Raw genomic sequence first — 16,795 nt, 5'->3', positions numbered from 1 at the left:
CATTTATCTGCAACGTCCTTGCCAGTTTCTAAATTTGTTAACTTCACAGTAGAAATCATAGTTTTATACCGAATTACAGAGATGGAGAATTATTTGGTAATTCGTCTTTATATACACAATGATACTGAGTCCTATGCACTAGAAAACCCACTTCATTCATCAACTTCTGTACACAGGGGAAGTATCCTCCCCTACAAAATGTAGCAGGGAGAGAGAGGATTGGTCGTTAGACTAGTTGCCCTCAAGTACACAAGGCAGGTCCTGAGACTGGGTATTTCCAACTCTTTGCATCCTATAATGTCGATAAGCTTGTAAACATTCAATATTCAATATTTACTGCTTCTTTACCAGTTAATTTAAAAATTCCATATTTAGATTCCAGCTAAGAAGATTTTCGACTCATTTACGCACCAGATCAAATTAGTGAGTTTTTGTTAATCGTAGAACTGCCATGCTTTAATTGCAAGCCTCGGTAAGAAAGCAGGCTGCAAAGAGGATGACCTAGTGTAAAGCGTAATGAACACGCTCAAGCAACTGTACAACTTGGTGTAGCATGAGAGGCGGAGAAGAACGTTGTTTTGAACTTGCTTTTGATGTACTTGGTGATGGCGGAGGTGTCGATAAAACTGACTCTTGCTGTCTATTTGTAAGCTCCAAGAACTGAGCAAGCATGTCACCATCCAATATCTTTGTTGCTTGGTACTGCAACAAGTGAAAATTTATGTATCATACTAGCAATAATGGATAAGAGTTAGCTTTTTAGCACACTCTTTTCGTGCCCACAGACACACATTTAAAGTCCCACCGAATGCAAACATTGAAGTGTGAACTCGGCTATTAGACATGATATTATTCTCACATATAGAAAATTAGAACTTTTCTGGTTCACTTACCGGATTCTCTCGACCTCGGAACTCCTTATGATCATTACCAAGAACAGGAGCAGTAAGCGGGTGGATGCCGAGCTTCGCTTGGACAGCTTCTAAGAGCTCATATTCCTCACTACAGAAATTGGTGATCAGTCATTGAACTTACCCAGGAAAATAAGCACAAACAGAATTTTCTGGTGCAAGTTTAAGGGTAACTAAGTATTACACAAGACAAAAAGAGCCTCTATTTGGTGGAAAAGAAGGTCAAGGCAATATCTTTCCAAAACTACGTATTACTTATGCCATAAACTAGCAATGTCTTCAGTCAGATATTCAAATTATACCTTGTAATAGGAGCAAATACAAATATACTTCCCAATAGCGTGCCTGCTATGATAGTGTCATCAGCTGTGCCAATACTTTTACTAAGACCAAAACTCTGCAGTCCATCATCAGCTGGAAGTTTATAGATGTTGCAACCCTGTTAAGAAGGTGGGGGCAAGCAGAAATGAATTGACATACATATATATATATATATTGGTTAACCACTGAGTGAACAGAAAGCAATTAAGATAGCAGCATTAGCCTTTTCTATTATTATAAAGTGTAATGCTCGCTGCAAGTCTAGGAATCACCTTTTTGATAGCCATGGCAATCTCGCCCATGTAATAAGCACAGTTTAGATTCAGGTTGGACTCCGGACTTGAATATTCTGGATCATCACAAGGTATTTTCAGTTAGCAATCATAAAAATTAGCCTCTATAACAGGTTTTTTTAATAGCATCTTAAAGATTCGTAAGAACAAGGAAGATCAGCGAAGACTAGATACTAAATTTAGTCCTACTATCAAGCAATCAATTTAAATGACGTTGGTACTTCCATCTTTGACATCTAAACTAAGCTACATGTTATGCAGCATATTTAAACAATATTGCATACTCCTCCAAGTGTGATCATCACGATCGGCTGGGGGTTTGCCGACTGGCTGACACAGCAAGTACTATTTGGACATAAATCTAGTATCTATAATCTACTAGATCACACCTTTTAAACTGTAGTGAACATTGTTCGATAAAAGCTAAACTTGAGAAATGGAAGAGTGAAAAGAGAGTAATATCTGAGCTTCATGAGAAAAGGCTAAGTGCTTCTTACCAAAGTCTGCATGATCTTTGCAAGACAAGATTGCTATACTTCCCTTGCGATCAGATACAGCAACAGAATTGGCATCCATTAGAAAGCAGTCAGCAACTAATCTCTGCGCTGGATCACAATATATTTGGTGAAGTTTCTTCGAGTCCTTCAGTAACATGGAAAAAAAAAGAATCTCAAACATTTTTAGCCAAAATCAAGTAGGCAAAGAAATCAGAAGACATATAAGAAAGAAACAACAGAAGGTAATATTCATTAGTGACAACAGAACAAACCTCGTGATAAGAAAAAAATAGAACACCATCACGGCAATCACCAACGACAATTCTAGTGAAGTATGTGCGCAGAGATGTTATCATAAAACGAGTCCTTCCAACCGCAAACCTCTTCATTCTCTCAGGACTATTGTTCGGAAAACCACATACATAGAACTATTGAAGACCATAGTCTTTGTTAGCAGATTAGCATGTTAAACAATTGGCACAAAACTATAGATAATCAAAGTGAGGCTTACAGCATTGCCAGCAGATGCCAGGAAGTAATGATCAAGGTATGGACAGATTGCAAGTACCATGCCCGGCCAAGTGGTTGCAGAGGCCAATCTTAACTGCCAAGTTTCAGCTTCATCAAGTTTGATTCCATCATAGCTGTTATCATCTGGACTGCTACAAAGACTACTGTTTGATAATTGTTCTGTTGGGTATCCCACAACATCACGAAAAGGTGATGTACGTTGGGAAGACGAACCAGCCTTTGAACAAATTGTCATTGAGCCACTATCCGAATTTTGAGTGTGTTCTAAGCAGAGAATGATTAATCGTCCTTTTGTACTGTAAAAAGGCATTCAAAGGTCACACAGTCAGTACAAATTTCGTCTTACATCAGTCACCACTTTCACTCCAAGGTCAAGTTAACAAGTGGCTAAGAACCAGATTTCCAACCTTTCGGCTTCACCACTGGGTAGTATAGCAGGACCAGAAGACAAACTCGTCCCAACCACAAGGACATGCTCATTTCCCACACGTACAAGCTCCATTGACTTTCCAGCTTCTCCAGGTTTGAGCTTGTAAGATGATAAGATTGACCCACTGAGCGGGTCCACACAGCATATATCAGACGTACACGTATCATACAGATCTGTTCTCAACACAATCAATAGTTTGCTTTCACTATGGTAGATAACCTTTCGCGGGGTGCCTCCAAGGTGAAACTTTTGCGCATTAAGCCGCTTGCTGTGCACCATCTCCACCTACAAAAGAAGCATATACATCAGGCGATCATAGCCGGACCCAAATAATAGCTCCAACATATTCCCACAACTGTCTATCCTGTATAAGACTACGAAATTATAGATGCAAGCAATTAGCAAATACAGTTGGTAACTATTTTCAGGTAAACCATATCAAAACATTGACCACTGATCAATGGAATTTGCATATATTTTTCCAAAGCATAACAAAATGGTCCGTGGAAACCTGAAGTTAAAATTTGTAAACTAGAATACTTACCAGATGTAAACAGTTCTCTGAAACAAAAAGAATTCCTTGAGGGCATTCAGACGAACATACAGGAGTTGCATGAGTAGAAGGTTGAAATGAGATGGAAGTATATGAAAGGCTTTGTCGAGCTGTTTGTAACAACCATGGCCTGTCACTAAGAGCTATTATGTCTGAATCCAGTGAATCACTGAATGGAACCAAGAAAACAGGTGTGATGCCAATGCGTCGGGTGGCAATTAACAGAAGGTTGATGGGTAAATTGTCTTTTTCCCCCACAACAATGTCCATCTCTTCTTTGGAGTAACTAAAATAATCTGGACAATTAAACCCGGATGAATGTGAAAAAGGAGGCCATTCAAAACGGAGCAGCATCCCATTTCTCAACCCAGAAAGGACATAAAGTTGATCAACTAACACGAGTCTTACATCTTGAGGAATGCATCCACTAATAACAGTTCCCATTGTATTTGTTAGCGATACCAACCCAGAAGCAAGGACTCGTACACCAACACCATCTTCTGAGAAGGAGAGGACCTCAACAGAAGGCTTATGTGTGCCAATCACAAACGTATAGCCTTGCTCCATACCAGAAGGAATCGCAGCTTTGCAACTATTATCCCAGGAAGAAGCACGGGATCTCTTCTTTCCAATATGTTTTTGAGGAACTGAGATGCAGGAAACTTCATACTGCAATGTTACTCGCTGAATTTCGTAGATTTCACAGCACTGAGATGATGGTGATTTGATCCCAAGAATAGACAAGAAACAAGGGTTAGATGTAGAGACAACTATCAAATTTTGACCAACTGCACCCAAGCTGATACTGACATTTTCGGGAAACCACGACGAGAAAAATGGTAAAGAGACAGGAATACCATCAGAATGCGCATCCGTGGTGGGCATGCACAGCCTTATTGCACCTTGGTGAATCTGAACCAACAAACCATCAGCAACAAGCCCACATGCCAAGGTACAAACATCAGACTGGAAACCAACTGCATCAGTGACATCTTTGAAACTTAATCCAACTGATAAAACCCTGGTCTCTTCAACAAATGACAAAACAAGAAATGAATGGTATACATCAGTAAGTTTCATTTTAACAGTCCAAGTACCAGTTATTCCTTGATAAACGGGCGCGGTTTTCAGAAGTTTTTCTACATTAATGCCACTACGAATAATTCTCAAAGAGCCTTCAGGGGTTACACCACAGCAAGCAAATATTTGGTCTCGTTTCTCGTTCTGGTCATCCATAACCGAAAAATCCAAGATCGGAGCAATATTTTGTATGGAACTCATCCAATGTAGCTTTTCAGTTCCCAATTTGAAAACCGTTCCATCTGCCATTTCCGCAAACGTAGCCAAGAACCCACCTTCGACCCATAGAATTTCCTTGCATGGTAAACCTTTGTATAAACATTCTGACAGATTTACTTTAACTCCATCATCCTCATATATGAGTTCAAACATGAAAAATTCACCATCATCTAAGCAAATAATCATCCGAGGATTGTGATTATTTTCCGGCTCCCAAGTCCATGAAGAGACATGCTTAGAACTCAACTTCCCAATGTCACTTTCAGAATCTATGAACATGGGATCATAATCCCTGAGCTCTAACAAAGCACATGCAGCAACATTAAAAAGACCCTCATCGTCACCATCTTGTACTCGACACGACTCTTCAACAAAATGCTCTTCCACTAATGAAGCGGGAACAAGATCTAAGGATGTCCTAAACAGACAGCAAGGGTTTTGAGGATCTCTAAGATCCATTAAGAGCGCATCACCAACCCTGAAGAGAAAGGCAAATCCGCAGGAGTGAGGCACTTCGACAATACTATGTGCCAGAGCCCCAGGTTCAACATACTCTGATATTATAGACATGGATTCCTCTTTGACATTCCATCTAAATAAAACCAGCTCATTCATGAGAGACCCTTTCCTATACAATCAGAAAAATACTGTAAGTAACCCTGGGATGACAGACACTCTCATGAAGCAAGCACAATAACTGAAAACAGAGCTTTTCAAACTGAACATATTCATACCTATTTGTAACAATGGCAAGAACAGGACCATACTCCTTGGATTCATGAAAATCTTTAGAAATGAAACACATGCTCCAAATAGTACCAGATATTGCTTGTACAGAACTACCATTCCCTCCGTCTTCAGAAGGATAAGAAATCCTCTAAAATTAAAGACATTAAATATATTTTTTTAGCCACTCTTTCCATATCACTCATGACACACAACTAAAGGTAACCCTGCTGTCTACTGAAGTTACAAAAAATAGCGAAGTTGGTGGCAGAAATCAATACCTTATGAATAATATCACCCATAGACGATGTTGAGAGGGAAAACAGATCAAAACGATCATGATACGCACTGACAGCAAGAAAGAGACCACTGCAAAATGCATTACAGAAGTCAAAATTACTCGTTGCTATTCAAGATACAAAATGTTAGCTTTAGCAGTAAGGTGTGGCTAAAAAACATGAAAGCTCCAATTCAACTAAAAAATCCAAGAGTGAGTACGAGGGAAATGGCCAAAATATACAGGAAAAGTAATATCTATGTCATCAATAGGATAATGAAGTAAAAAAATCATGGTTTATGAAAACGTGCCTGGAATCTATTGTGAGCATTCTTCCAAGTTGAATCCTTGAGTTACCTGGACTTGAAAGTTGAACATGTTGTATGGGCGAGAACCTATACACCAGACAGCAGTAAAATGAGCATGGTAACATTAGGTTTGCGGGATAAATAAGAGTACACGAGAAAGAAACCTGTGCATTTCATTGCTAAATGAGAGAAATGAGAGCTTTCCAGAATCAGAAAGAACAGCGAGAAGGTCTTTTCCCATCTACAAAAGATAACAGATGGTTGACATAACTAATCACAGAGATATGCATTCCTATCACTAACAAAACAAGAGCTCGGTCGTTACCCATTTGAAAAAGTAAAATACCTGATCAGTAAAATAAGATTATTTAGTGTCTAAAAGTAAAATGCTTACCTGAAAACTATTTGAATATAGTTTGTTACTCTGGGGTATGACAGCCAAATCCTTAATTGTTCCAAAGACATTCTGTTCACACACCGATTCAACAATCCCATCTTCACCAATAATCACCAATTCTATGCATGTCTCCTGGTAAGAGAAAAAAAAAACATTCTCGTTACTGATTAAGAAACAAAATTTAACATACCATTATACCTGGCACGCACTACAGACCTTAGCTTTTCACACTGGATCTCTGCTCTACAGACTATACATCTATATAACATCCTGATGCAACTACCATACCCAGAAGAAAGTATAAAACTTTTTACTCTTTTCATAATGCCCTCAACAGAGAAAACAGCTAAAAAAAAGTGAAACAAGTGCAGATACTCGAGTCGCATATCAAAATCCCAATCCCTAAAGGAGAGATGTTTAACAGATACCCACGAAACAAATCAGAATCCAAATCCATAAAAAAGGTAGAGATCAGTAGAAGAAGAAGGAAGAACTCAGACCTTGCCGAAAACTATGTCGCGGGAGGAACGGGAGCGGAAGTATCCATAAGCAACCTGGAGAACGACGCTGGGACGGAGGATACACTTAGCGAGGTAATGATCCCCGGCGGAAGAAGGGGAAGAGGAAGGAGGAGGCGTAGGAGCCGCCGTGGCAGAAGATGATTGAGACTGAGCGGAAGATTCATCCTCCGGAGCCGCCATCATAAATTCAAAGATACGGCAAGGGTCGTGTCGTGCCTTAGTTTAATTTACTCTCCTCCGTCTTTCGGAAAAATTAAAAAGGGGGAAAAAAAAATCTTGCAGTGACACCACTGTTCCATAATATCTGGTTAATATTAATAATCTATACCATAGTATATTATATACCCTAATTTGTATGAAATAAACAAAATTTATAGTATCGTATTTACAACTAAGTTTGATAAATTAAATTCATATATATATATATATTCGATTATTATTTTATATTTTTCATCTATTCAATTTAAATATATTTTCATTGAGTTGGTAAATTAGATAAGAAAAAGAAAGGTATTTCAATTTTTTTCTAGAATTGCTTTTTTAGGTTCTTGTAAAAAATGTGATGCACTTGAGTAAAAATCATTGTACCAATTGCAAAAATAAAAATTGTAAGAGAAAAAAGTAAAAAAAAAAAAAAAAAAAAAAAGGAGAGAGTTTAATCGAAGAAGAGGCGACCAAAGTTGTGGTAAAATAAAAAGAGACTCCGTTAATTGCGCCAAAACCAGAGGAGGTTGCCTCTTCCCATCTCTCTCTTGTCTTCTTTCCTTCACCTTGATCGATCCCGCCGTCTGATCTCCTTACAGGCGTTTGTTAGTTCCCCTGCTCCGATTCATTTCTGTCTGTTTAGAACACGACACGACTTCTTTCTAAGGTAATGTTTGTTTGATTTTTTTTTTTTTTTTTCTGTTATCTTCCATTCCTTTTATCAATGCAATCCAATCCAACAGTTGAATTTTTTTGCTTGTAATCTGACTCAATTTTAAAACTTTGGATCCGTGATGGTTGCTGCGAACGGAATTAAGAGTTGTTTCGTCTTAATTCCAGAAAAAGTAGAGATTTTTTTTTATTCAGGGTGTTTGTTTTTGTGTTGCATTTTTTTTTTGATCTGATCTAGCGATGTTTGGTTCTTCGTTTTGTGTTTTGTTTTGTCTGCAGACATTTTCTAATAATATATACAGCAATGGATCCTCCTGTGACGGATCTTGAGAGTATCGAAGATCAGAAAGAAGGAGGACCTTCGTTTCACTGTGATCTTTACGATACAGAAGTAGTTCACAAGATTGCTCAGGTTTTTCTCCCTGGATTAGCCACTGCTTGTGTCGACAACACTACCGGTGATATCTTCAAGAGTCCAGGTTCTGTCGCTGCTGACATCCGGAAAGAGATGGTCGATTATATGACTCGTAGAAGCGAAAGCTTCGTGGCTGAACACATTGTTCTTCAAGGTGGTTCGGAGATTGAAGCTTCTCATGATCCTTTTGACATTATATCTGATTTCATCGATGATTTCGCCACTTCTAAGCGTAACCTCTTCAGCCGGGTTTCTGGTTGGATGCTTAGCGAGAGGAGAGAAGACAACATCGATGATTTAGCGCAAGAGATGGAGATAAGCGGGTTCTGGTTGACGGATCATAGAGAAGGCATTGCTCAGACTTTGCTTAGAAACGTTGATTTTAAAAACACTTCTCATTGTGAGATGAAGTTCCAAACACAAGGAGAACTCGCCAAGCACGCCTTGAGTTGTGGGTATAGAACAATGAACTGTGAGAACGAGGGTTGTACTGCGGTCTTCTGCGCGAATCAGATGGAGAATCATGATTCTGTTTGCCCGTTCAAGATCATTCCGTGTGAGCAAAACTGCTCAGATAGTATAATGAGACGTGAAATGGATAGGCATTGTATAACCGTATGCCCTATGAAGCTTGTGAACTGTCCATTTCATTCTGTTGGTTGTCTCTCTGGTGTACATCAATGTGAGCTCCAACAACATCATTTGGATAATGTAAGCTCTCATTTGATGTACATTCTCCGAAGTATTTACAAGGAAGCATCTCCCGATGATCTCAAACCCCGAGCTGAACTGATACAGCAGGTGAAATATCAGCATATACGTTTTTCCCCATTTCAATCTTTCTTGAGCTTAAAGCATGAATTTTATTTGAAACTTTTGCTGTCTATTGCAGTTGTCTACTCGGCTATCTGAAGCCCGGAATGCAAGATCACTAACAAGTCTGGTCAAGGAACTTGATGCAAAGCTGGGGCCTTTAGATATCAAACCAAAGGTTGTTACTGACTCGGAGTCTGATAAACCTGAAAGTACAGAAAATAAAGCTCTAGAAGATGCTGAGACTAAAGATAAACCGGAGATGAGTAACTTAAAAGCTGGTTCACTAGCTCCGGAAGATGTAGTAGTTTCAAAAGAAGTAGATGATGCAATGGTGGAAGTAGCTGCAAAGAAAGTTTCAGAAGCTGATATAGCAGACAATGTTAATGAAGAAGGAGAACTGAAAGCGCAGAAGCTATTAGAAATAGGCGAGTTCATCAAAGAAGGAGACAACAACTCTGCTGATGATTTATCAGAGAGAACCGAAACCAAAGCTCCAGAAGTTGTGGTCATGGATGAAGATAGAGAGGAGGAGGAGAGTTCAGAGACAAAAGACGCGAGAACAAATGAAACAACCAGAGGTTTTGAGGTTGAAGTCAATGCCATGAGTAATGAAGATCATAGAGAGACAAAGAAATCAAGTGAAACTGATACCGAAGCTCCATCGAGAATAGTCATACAGAAAGAGGAGGATAAAGAGACAATGAAGTCAAACGCTAGTGCTTCTGATGAAGCTGAAGCACTGTCAAAGAGCTCTCAAGGTTTTTCGACAGCACAAGCTGAAACTGTACCCAATATGTCTTAACATCTTTTGTTGAGACAGACTCAACTCATAAGCTAACATTTTGTGTTTGTTTTCCTTTCTTTTAACCGAGATTGTTTGTTTTACCTGTCTGAAAAATATTAGAGTCATCAAATGTTATCCAATTTTGTAAAACTTAGTCAATTGATTGTTTGTTTTTGCGGTACTTCATCAATTGATTATGATTGTGTCCTAGTCCAAATTCTGATTTAACCTTTTCAAATCGAAATCGAGATCTTTCTAACCCAAAAGGAACCAATTTATTAGCAAACCGGAACGGTCTATTACAGTACTTTCTTCTTCCGAACCGGAAAAAGGATTGGACACAAGACAAACACACAAGTCAAAAACAAATTTCGTCGTACAAATGAAAGTAGCAGAGTAAAGAAGAGAGAGTTGTTTTGTTTTTGTGTGGCTTGGCTAGTGGAAGTGGTGGCATCATCAATGGAACTCTCGATCTCGCAATCACCGTGTGTCCGGTTCTCGTCTCTGGCGCCTCGTTTCTCAGCAGCTTCTTCTAATCACCATCGCCCTTCAGTGCATTTAGCTGGGAAGTTTATAAGCCTCCCTCAAGATGTTCGCTTCACAAGCTTATCATCTTCGAGAATGCGGTCCAAAATTGTTTCAACTAACTATCGAAAAATCTCGATCCGGGTATGACTTCGTTCGAGCATATTTGCCGTTGCTTTTGACTTTTAGTCAAGATGGTAAAGATCAAATCTTGGTATACTTTATCTGGAACTGGTGGTTTAATAAGCTCGACTAATTGTGGCATTAGCTCCCGTAATTCGTTAAATCAAACAAAGTTGGAAAATTTAAGGAATACTAGGATTGGAAATGGTGAATGTTTGTAGTAGAATCTGGAAATTTTATGCTATTGAACAACATATTATGTTGTTTCTCTAAGACTTGCTCAGTTAGCAACATGTAATTGTTTTGATTTTATGGTGTTTATGCGTTTTTGCAATGTCACTCACACAACTAGATACTATCAGGCATGCTCTCAGGTTGGTGCTGCTGGGTCTGATCCAGTGCTGGATAGAATTTCCCGTTTCCAAAATGCTTGCTGGAGATTTCTTAGGCCTCATACGATCCGCGGAACAGCTTTAGGATCCACGTTAGTATTTTGTTGCATATCTGATTTATGAAGGGACTTCATATTCTTTGCTTTCATTTAGCTTGACTGTAATTATTTTTATGGCAGTGCCTTGGTGGCAAGAGCTTTGATAGAGAACACTCATCTAATCAAATGGAGTCTTGTACTCAAGGCACTTTCAGGTCTTCTTGCTCTTATATGTGGGAATGGGTATATAGTCGGCATCAATCAGATCTACGACATTGGAATCGACAAGTATGTGGCACCATTAAATGCAGATGTACATTGGTCACTATGATAATTTAATGTAGCATCACTATGATAGTTTTAAGCAGCAATGGTTATAAATTTCTAGTGTGCTATGTGTTACTTCTTATGAGTACCATGCATATGACCACTAGTTCTGAGTCAGTATATCACCCGGCTTATTTTCTATTTATATTTGAATTATCGTATTGCAGAGTGAACAAACCATACTTGCCAATAGCAGCAGGAGATCTATCAGTGCAGTCTGCCTGGTTGTTGGTGATATTTTTTGCGATAGCAGGGCTTTTAGTCGTCGGATTTAACTTTGGGCCATTCATTACATCCCTGTACTGTCTTGGCCTTTTTCTGGGAACCATCTATTCTGTACCACCATTGAGAATGAAAAGATTCCCAATTGCAGCATTTCTTATTATTGCAACGGTAAAGGCTGTGTTATGCTTCTCAGTGTAATAATTCAACTATCACCATATGTGAATCTTTAAATAACATAAATACTGTATCGATGTTTCCTTATCAGGTGCGTGGATTCCTTCTAAACTTTGGTGTTTACCATGCTACAAGAGCTGCTCTTGGACTTCCGTTTCAGTGGAGGTTAGTAGTCAAATGCACGATATTTTGATAAACAGGTCGAAATAATGAGAACTTTGCATACTTGTATGAATAGAGTTTTAAAATATGCGATGTTGTTCTTTGATTTCAACGTGAGAACAATGGAGATGACAATATATTACTCTCAACTTATTCGGTATTTGCAGTGCACCTGTGGCTTTCATCACATCTTTTGTGACACTGTTTGCGCTGGTCATTGCTATTACAAAAGATCTTCCTGATGTTGAAGGAGATCGCAAGTAAGTATACCATTTTCTCACAGCTCTTTTTGGCTCCGTCTATACAATCCTGGTGTCTTTTCAAAACGCAATTAATAGTTTGTCCTGGATTAACCAGCTCCGTTTGATATATATACGTTACGACCACTCAACAAACTTGGTTGACGAACGTTTTTATGTGTTTGTTCAAGCATGTTTAGTTAATCATGCTTGTTCCTTTGATTAATTTTGAATAGGTTCCAAATATCAACCCTGGCAACAAAACTTGGAGTGAGAAATATTGCATTCCTCGGTTCTGGACTTCTGCTAGTTAACTATGTTTCTGCCATATCACTAGCTGTCTACATGCCTCAGGTAAACACACCTCCTTCCTCATATTCTTTAACAATCTAAGTCCAAGTTGATTCATATTCTTTAACAATCAACAGGTTTTCAGAGGTAGCCTGATGATTCCTGTACACATGATCTTGGCTTCAGGCTTAATTTTCCAGGTAAGCATCTAAAGATACATCCTATTGGCTATTTCTCTTCACATAGTATTGTCAGTCTGAGAGAGTGCCCAGAAACGTCATAACTATATGCTTTTATTTTCTGCATTTTGACACATACCAAATCCATCCAATCTCTAATATCACTGTTGTTGATTTTTTGGTAGACATGGGTACTAGAAAAAGCTAACTACACTAAGGTAAAATACTTGTACAAACTTAAACTTCTAAAATCACCGAAGATTGTTGGAAAGTGTATCTAATATGGTGTAGAAACTTTTGGTTGTTGCAGGAAGCTATCTCAGAATATTATCGGTTTATATGGAATCTCTTCTATGCAGAGTATCTGTTATTCCCCTTCCTCTAGTTCTCTCTTTTGTATATCTTTCTTCCTTTCTTCTTCTTCTTCTTCTTTGTAGCTTGAAATCAAAATCAGTTTGTTCATGTACATCAATCACCAAGGATATGTCCTTTTGGAATTTTGATATCTTACAATAATATTGTTGTTACCAATGCAAACACCAGCTCCTTTTTAGTTTGATGATCATCCTTGACTAAGATTTAAACCGTAAAATAATAAAACAAAAGTCAATTCTGAATTCAAAAACTGATCCATTACAATTTTTGTAAATATAATCCATAAATTCATGTACACAGTAATATCGATATATGTCCGTTGTATATAATCGTTTTTTCATGATTTCATCTACAAAATGCATTCCTTAAACCATAAAAAAGATTCGAATTTCACTAATCAGATTCAGATCATATTAATAATTATGCTATGTAGACATATGTTAGTCCACGAGTAAACCCGCTAACCAAAAATAAACCGTTAACCCGGTTCTTTATTGGACAAACAAATGGAAGCCCATTTGAACAGCCCAAAACCCTAATTTCCAAAGTATATAAAAAAGAGTGATATTAGGGTTTTCGTGCGTCCTCTTAAAGCTTTTAGTTTTTTTTTTCTCTGCCGTCGTCTCTCTCTCTCTCTCTCTCATTCGCGCGACGCTACACTATATCAGGTGATCTTATTTCTCCAAATTCTCTCTCGGTACTCTGCTTTCGTATTCGTGAGGTTTGGCTCATTACTCTGTTTCATCCTGCAGCCATGGCCGCCGTCGCAGAAATTGACGCTGAGATGCAGCAACAGCTCACCAACGAGGTCAAGCTTTTCAACCGCTGGACCTATGACGACGTTGAGGTAATTTCTTCAGCTTTCATTCTCTTGAATTTTGTTTATGGAACCCTTTCTCATTGATTCTCTCTAGCTTCTGTTTCATCAGAGGGATTCAATCATTTGCAATTTTAGCTGAGTGTATTAGATTTGGTTGAAATCATTTCTAGCCCCTTTGATGCATCCTTCTCTTTGGTTATGATGGGTAGGTATCACCGATGTTTCAATGCTATTTATTATTGGCTTGATTGTTTAAGTTAGTTTAAAGGGTAAATCTTTTCCATGTCTTTTTAATTTTCAGTCTATCTTGATACTCATATCTTTGCATTGCTGCTTTAACCTTGTGCTCTTGTTTTGGTCTTTTTGATTGGGGAAATGAGATTCAATTCGTCGAGTTCTGTAGCATAGCTGCAGGACCTTTTAGCTTTCACTAATTTGTGGTTTGTACTTCTAATGCTAGAGATTAGTCACTATTTTGACGGTTTGTTTTCTAATCTTGTAGGTCGCAGACATCAGTCTTGTTGACTACATTGGAGTTCAGGCAGCTAAACATGCAACCTTTGTCCCCCACACCGCTGGAAGATACTCTGTGAAGAGATTCAGGAAGGCTCAATGCCCCATTGTGGAGAGGCTCACTAACTCTCTTATGATGCACGGAAGGAACAATGGTAAGAAGTTGATGGCAGTTAGGATCGTCAAGCACGCCATGGAGATTATCCACCTCTTGTCGGACCAGAACCCGATTCAGGTCATCATTGACGCCATCGTCAACAGGTATTTGCTAAGCTTGAGAATTTGCAAAGCAGCCAGCATGTTTTACCTTGGAATATCATTGCTACTAGGAACATTTCGTTTTTATTATTAATGTTTTGATTGTTTTTTGTTCCAGTGGTCCACGTGAAGATGCTACCAGAATTGGATCTGCTGGTGTTGTTAGGAGACAAGCTGTTGATATCTCTCCTCTAAGACGTGTTAACCAGGCTATCTTCTTGATTACCACCGGTGCTCGTGAAGCTGCTTTCAGGAACATCAAGACTATTGCTGAGTGCCTTGCTGATGAATTGATCAACGCATCCAAGGGCTCCTCCAACAGGTACATACACACCCAATGACTTCGTTATATTGCTCACATATATATTTTTAAGTACAGCGCAGCTAATGATAAATCCCTGGTGTGTCTTGCAGCTATGCCATCAAGAAGAAGGATGAGATTGAAAGAGTTGCAAAGGCCAATCGTTAAAGATTTTCCTTTTGCCCTGATGATTTCAATGTTATCGATGAGTTCGATGTTTTATTTTCATTTAGATTGAAATATGTGTCTCAGATCTTCTGCTCTTTTGTGTTATGAAGTTTATTTCGTCTGAACTACTTTGAATAGATAAATTTTTGATGCTTTTAAGCTATTTCGCATCAGTTTATTGTCAGTTTTTGAACTTATCTTACTGACTGCTGCCTTAAACTACCAATTGGTTCGGTTTTGGTGGGGATTGTCCAAATCTCTTTTCTCATGTTTACAATTATATGCAAAACTTATAACTGTATACTTTTGTATATTCAGTCTCGATCGTGAATACCTTTTATTCGTTCGTTCCAAAGAGGGCATTTGATTTACAAGAAATCAAAATTAGAAGAACAAGATGTTTCTAACTATCAATCATTGTAAACATTGAACAATATGATTTGGGGTAAGCAACAAAACTACGAAAATTCGCTTTATATTCGACCCATATTTTCATTGATATCTACTTTTCAGAGTACACTTTCATTTCTTAATATGCCACTAATTATCCAAATCAAACACAACACTTACGTACGGACACTCTTACGTTTATTTATAAGAATGTAAATAAATACAATACCTTTTGATCTTGCCAAGGCCACGACTACCCACAATAAGAAGATCAACGTGCATTAAGGAAAATTAAATTTTATTTTCAAGATTATGTTATATGTAGATTACATTAGTAATTTGTTAAGAGAACAAAATAAAAGTTATTTAGCTTTTCAAAATATAATTTACAGTTATGAACTGTATCCTATAATTAAACAAATTATTTTGTTAAAAAAAACTTAACACTTGAATCATTGGTGTACAAAATTTTCAATTTTCGAATTAGTTTAAAGTTAAGGTTTTGATACCAACAAAAGTATAAATTATAAAGATGATGTTATCATAACTTAAAAAGCTAATACTAATTTTTTCAAAAGGAAGAAGCTTCTATGCCAACTATGTCAAAATAAAAGTAATCGATATTAGTTAGTAGTTCATGGATGCGTGATTTATTCATAGGACGTTATCGGAATAGTCTGTTTTGATAAAATCATTTGAACAGTTGATGACTTTAATATTTGTGATTGTTTGTAGTCATATATATGATTAATGAGCAATAGAAATCCTCTTTGTACCAGCATTAACACAAGAAACAAAAATAGCAGTACAAACCGGTGGCGGTTCTGATCACTTGTTTGATCTTGACTCAAATCACGACTTTTAATGGACATCTTGGTCACACGTGCAGCGCTCTTGGTGAACTTACATGGTTTGTCGTTGGAGTATACAAAATCAATGACATCTGGATGACCTGTGTAGCCAGGGTTGACATCGAATTTGAGAGACAGAGTGACGACTTGGTTTGTTCCAAATATTTTTCCAACCTGCAAAAAAGTTATCCCATGTCAGAAGTTTGATCCTTGAAACCACTGAACTGAAAAGTTGGAGTCTTCCTGCGAAGAATAAGTACTTAAAATTCTATGAACTGTTGTTATTTTTCCATATTTTTCCAGTTGAGGAGGGTCAGTTTCTCAACACTAAATACCTCCATTGAAGGGATGTTAGTGTCTTGGATGATAGCACTATTTTCATTAAGTATTTGGTGGATTTTAGCAGATAATTATTTGCAATTCAAATTTAATTTTTTTTCTTTGTCTTTTTTGTTAAATTTTATCATCTAAATAATCAGTTTAAAGAAC

General features: G+C 37.8%; 4 protein-coding genes across 5 annotated transcripts; 3 read left to right on the top strand and 1 right to left on the bottom strand.

The window, feature by feature from the left end:
* Window positions 1–25: 25 nt before the first annotated feature.
* Window positions 26–7,400, bottom strand: LOC104776027 (DNA damage-binding protein 1a). Of its 2 annotated transcripts, XR_766091.3 has the most exons (16): window positions 7,044–7,388; window positions 6,541–6,675; window positions 6,311–6,387; window positions 6,150–6,233; window positions 5,843–5,930; window positions 5,570–5,712; window positions 3,528–5,463; window positions 2,961–3,268; window positions 2,534–2,849; window positions 2,295–2,450; window positions 2,023–2,167; window positions 1,505–1,581; window positions 1,214–1,350; window positions 894–1,002; window positions 412–702; window positions 26–292 (listed from the first exon to the last, which is right to left on the bottom strand). XR_766091.3 is itself a non-coding variant. In XM_010500023.3 (15 exons), the coding sequence occupies exons 1-15, from the start codon at window positions 7,245–7,247 to the stop codon at window positions 502–504; spliced, it is 4,116 nt and encodes a 1,371-aa protein (XP_010498325.2). In that variant the 5' UTR covers window positions 7,248–7,400; the 3' UTR covers window positions 26–501. The 2 variants fall into 2 exon arrangements, 1 of the variants encoding a protein (XP_010498325.2); XM_010500023.3 differs by having other exon boundaries at window positions 26–702; window positions 7,044–7,400.
* Window positions 7,401–7,598: 198 nt separating this feature from the next.
* On the top strand, window positions 7,599–10,136 carry LOC104776018 (uncharacterized). Its single transcript, XM_010500012.3, has 3 exons — window positions 7,599–7,935; window positions 8,220–9,156; window positions 9,248–10,136. Exons 2-3 carry the CDS (start codon window positions 8,245–8,247, stop codon window positions 9,971–9,973), a joined length of 1,638 nt encoding a protein of 545 aa, XP_010498314.2. The 5' UTR covers window positions 7,599–7,935; window positions 8,220–8,244; the 3' UTR covers window positions 9,974–10,136.
* An 81-nt stretch (window positions 10,137–10,217) lies between these two features.
* Window positions 10,218–13,167, top strand: LOC104776009 (homogentisate solanesyltransferase, chloroplastic). Its single transcript, XM_010500000.3, has 10 exons — window positions 10,218–10,624; window positions 10,966–11,087; window positions 11,175–11,321; window positions 11,528–11,753; window positions 11,851–11,924; window positions 12,089–12,181; window positions 12,397–12,514; window positions 12,589–12,651; window positions 12,816–12,848; window positions 12,941–13,167. Exons 1-10 carry the CDS (start codon window positions 10,415–10,417, stop codon window positions 13,013–13,015), a joined length of 1,161 nt encoding a protein of 386 aa, XP_010498302.1. The 5' UTR covers window positions 10,218–10,414; the 3' UTR covers window positions 13,016–13,167.
* Window positions 13,168–13,531: 364 nt separating this feature from the next.
* Window positions 13,532–15,238, top strand: LOC104775999 (small ribosomal subunit protein uS7y). Its single transcript, XM_010499989.3, has 5 exons — window positions 13,532–13,673; window positions 13,758–13,852; window positions 14,328–14,599; window positions 14,715–14,918; window positions 15,011–15,238. The coding sequence occupies exons 2-5, from the start codon at window positions 13,760–13,762 to the stop codon at window positions 15,063–15,065; spliced, it is 624 nt and encodes a 207-aa protein (XP_010498291.1). The 5' UTR covers window positions 13,532–13,673; window positions 13,758–13,759; the 3' UTR covers window positions 15,066–15,238.
* The last annotated feature ends 1,557 nt before the right edge of the window (window positions 15,239–16,795 follow it).

This window comes from Camelina sativa, chromosome 1, assembly GCF_030686135.1.
Source record: "Camelina sativa cultivar CO46 ecotype springtype chromosome 1, ASM3068613v1".
NCBI lineage: Eukaryota > Viridiplantae > Streptophyta > Magnoliopsida > Brassicales > Brassicaceae > Camelina > Camelina sativa.
Note: the sequence above shows the minus strand (reverse complement) of the source record. Positions and strands in the feature narration are given on the sequence as shown.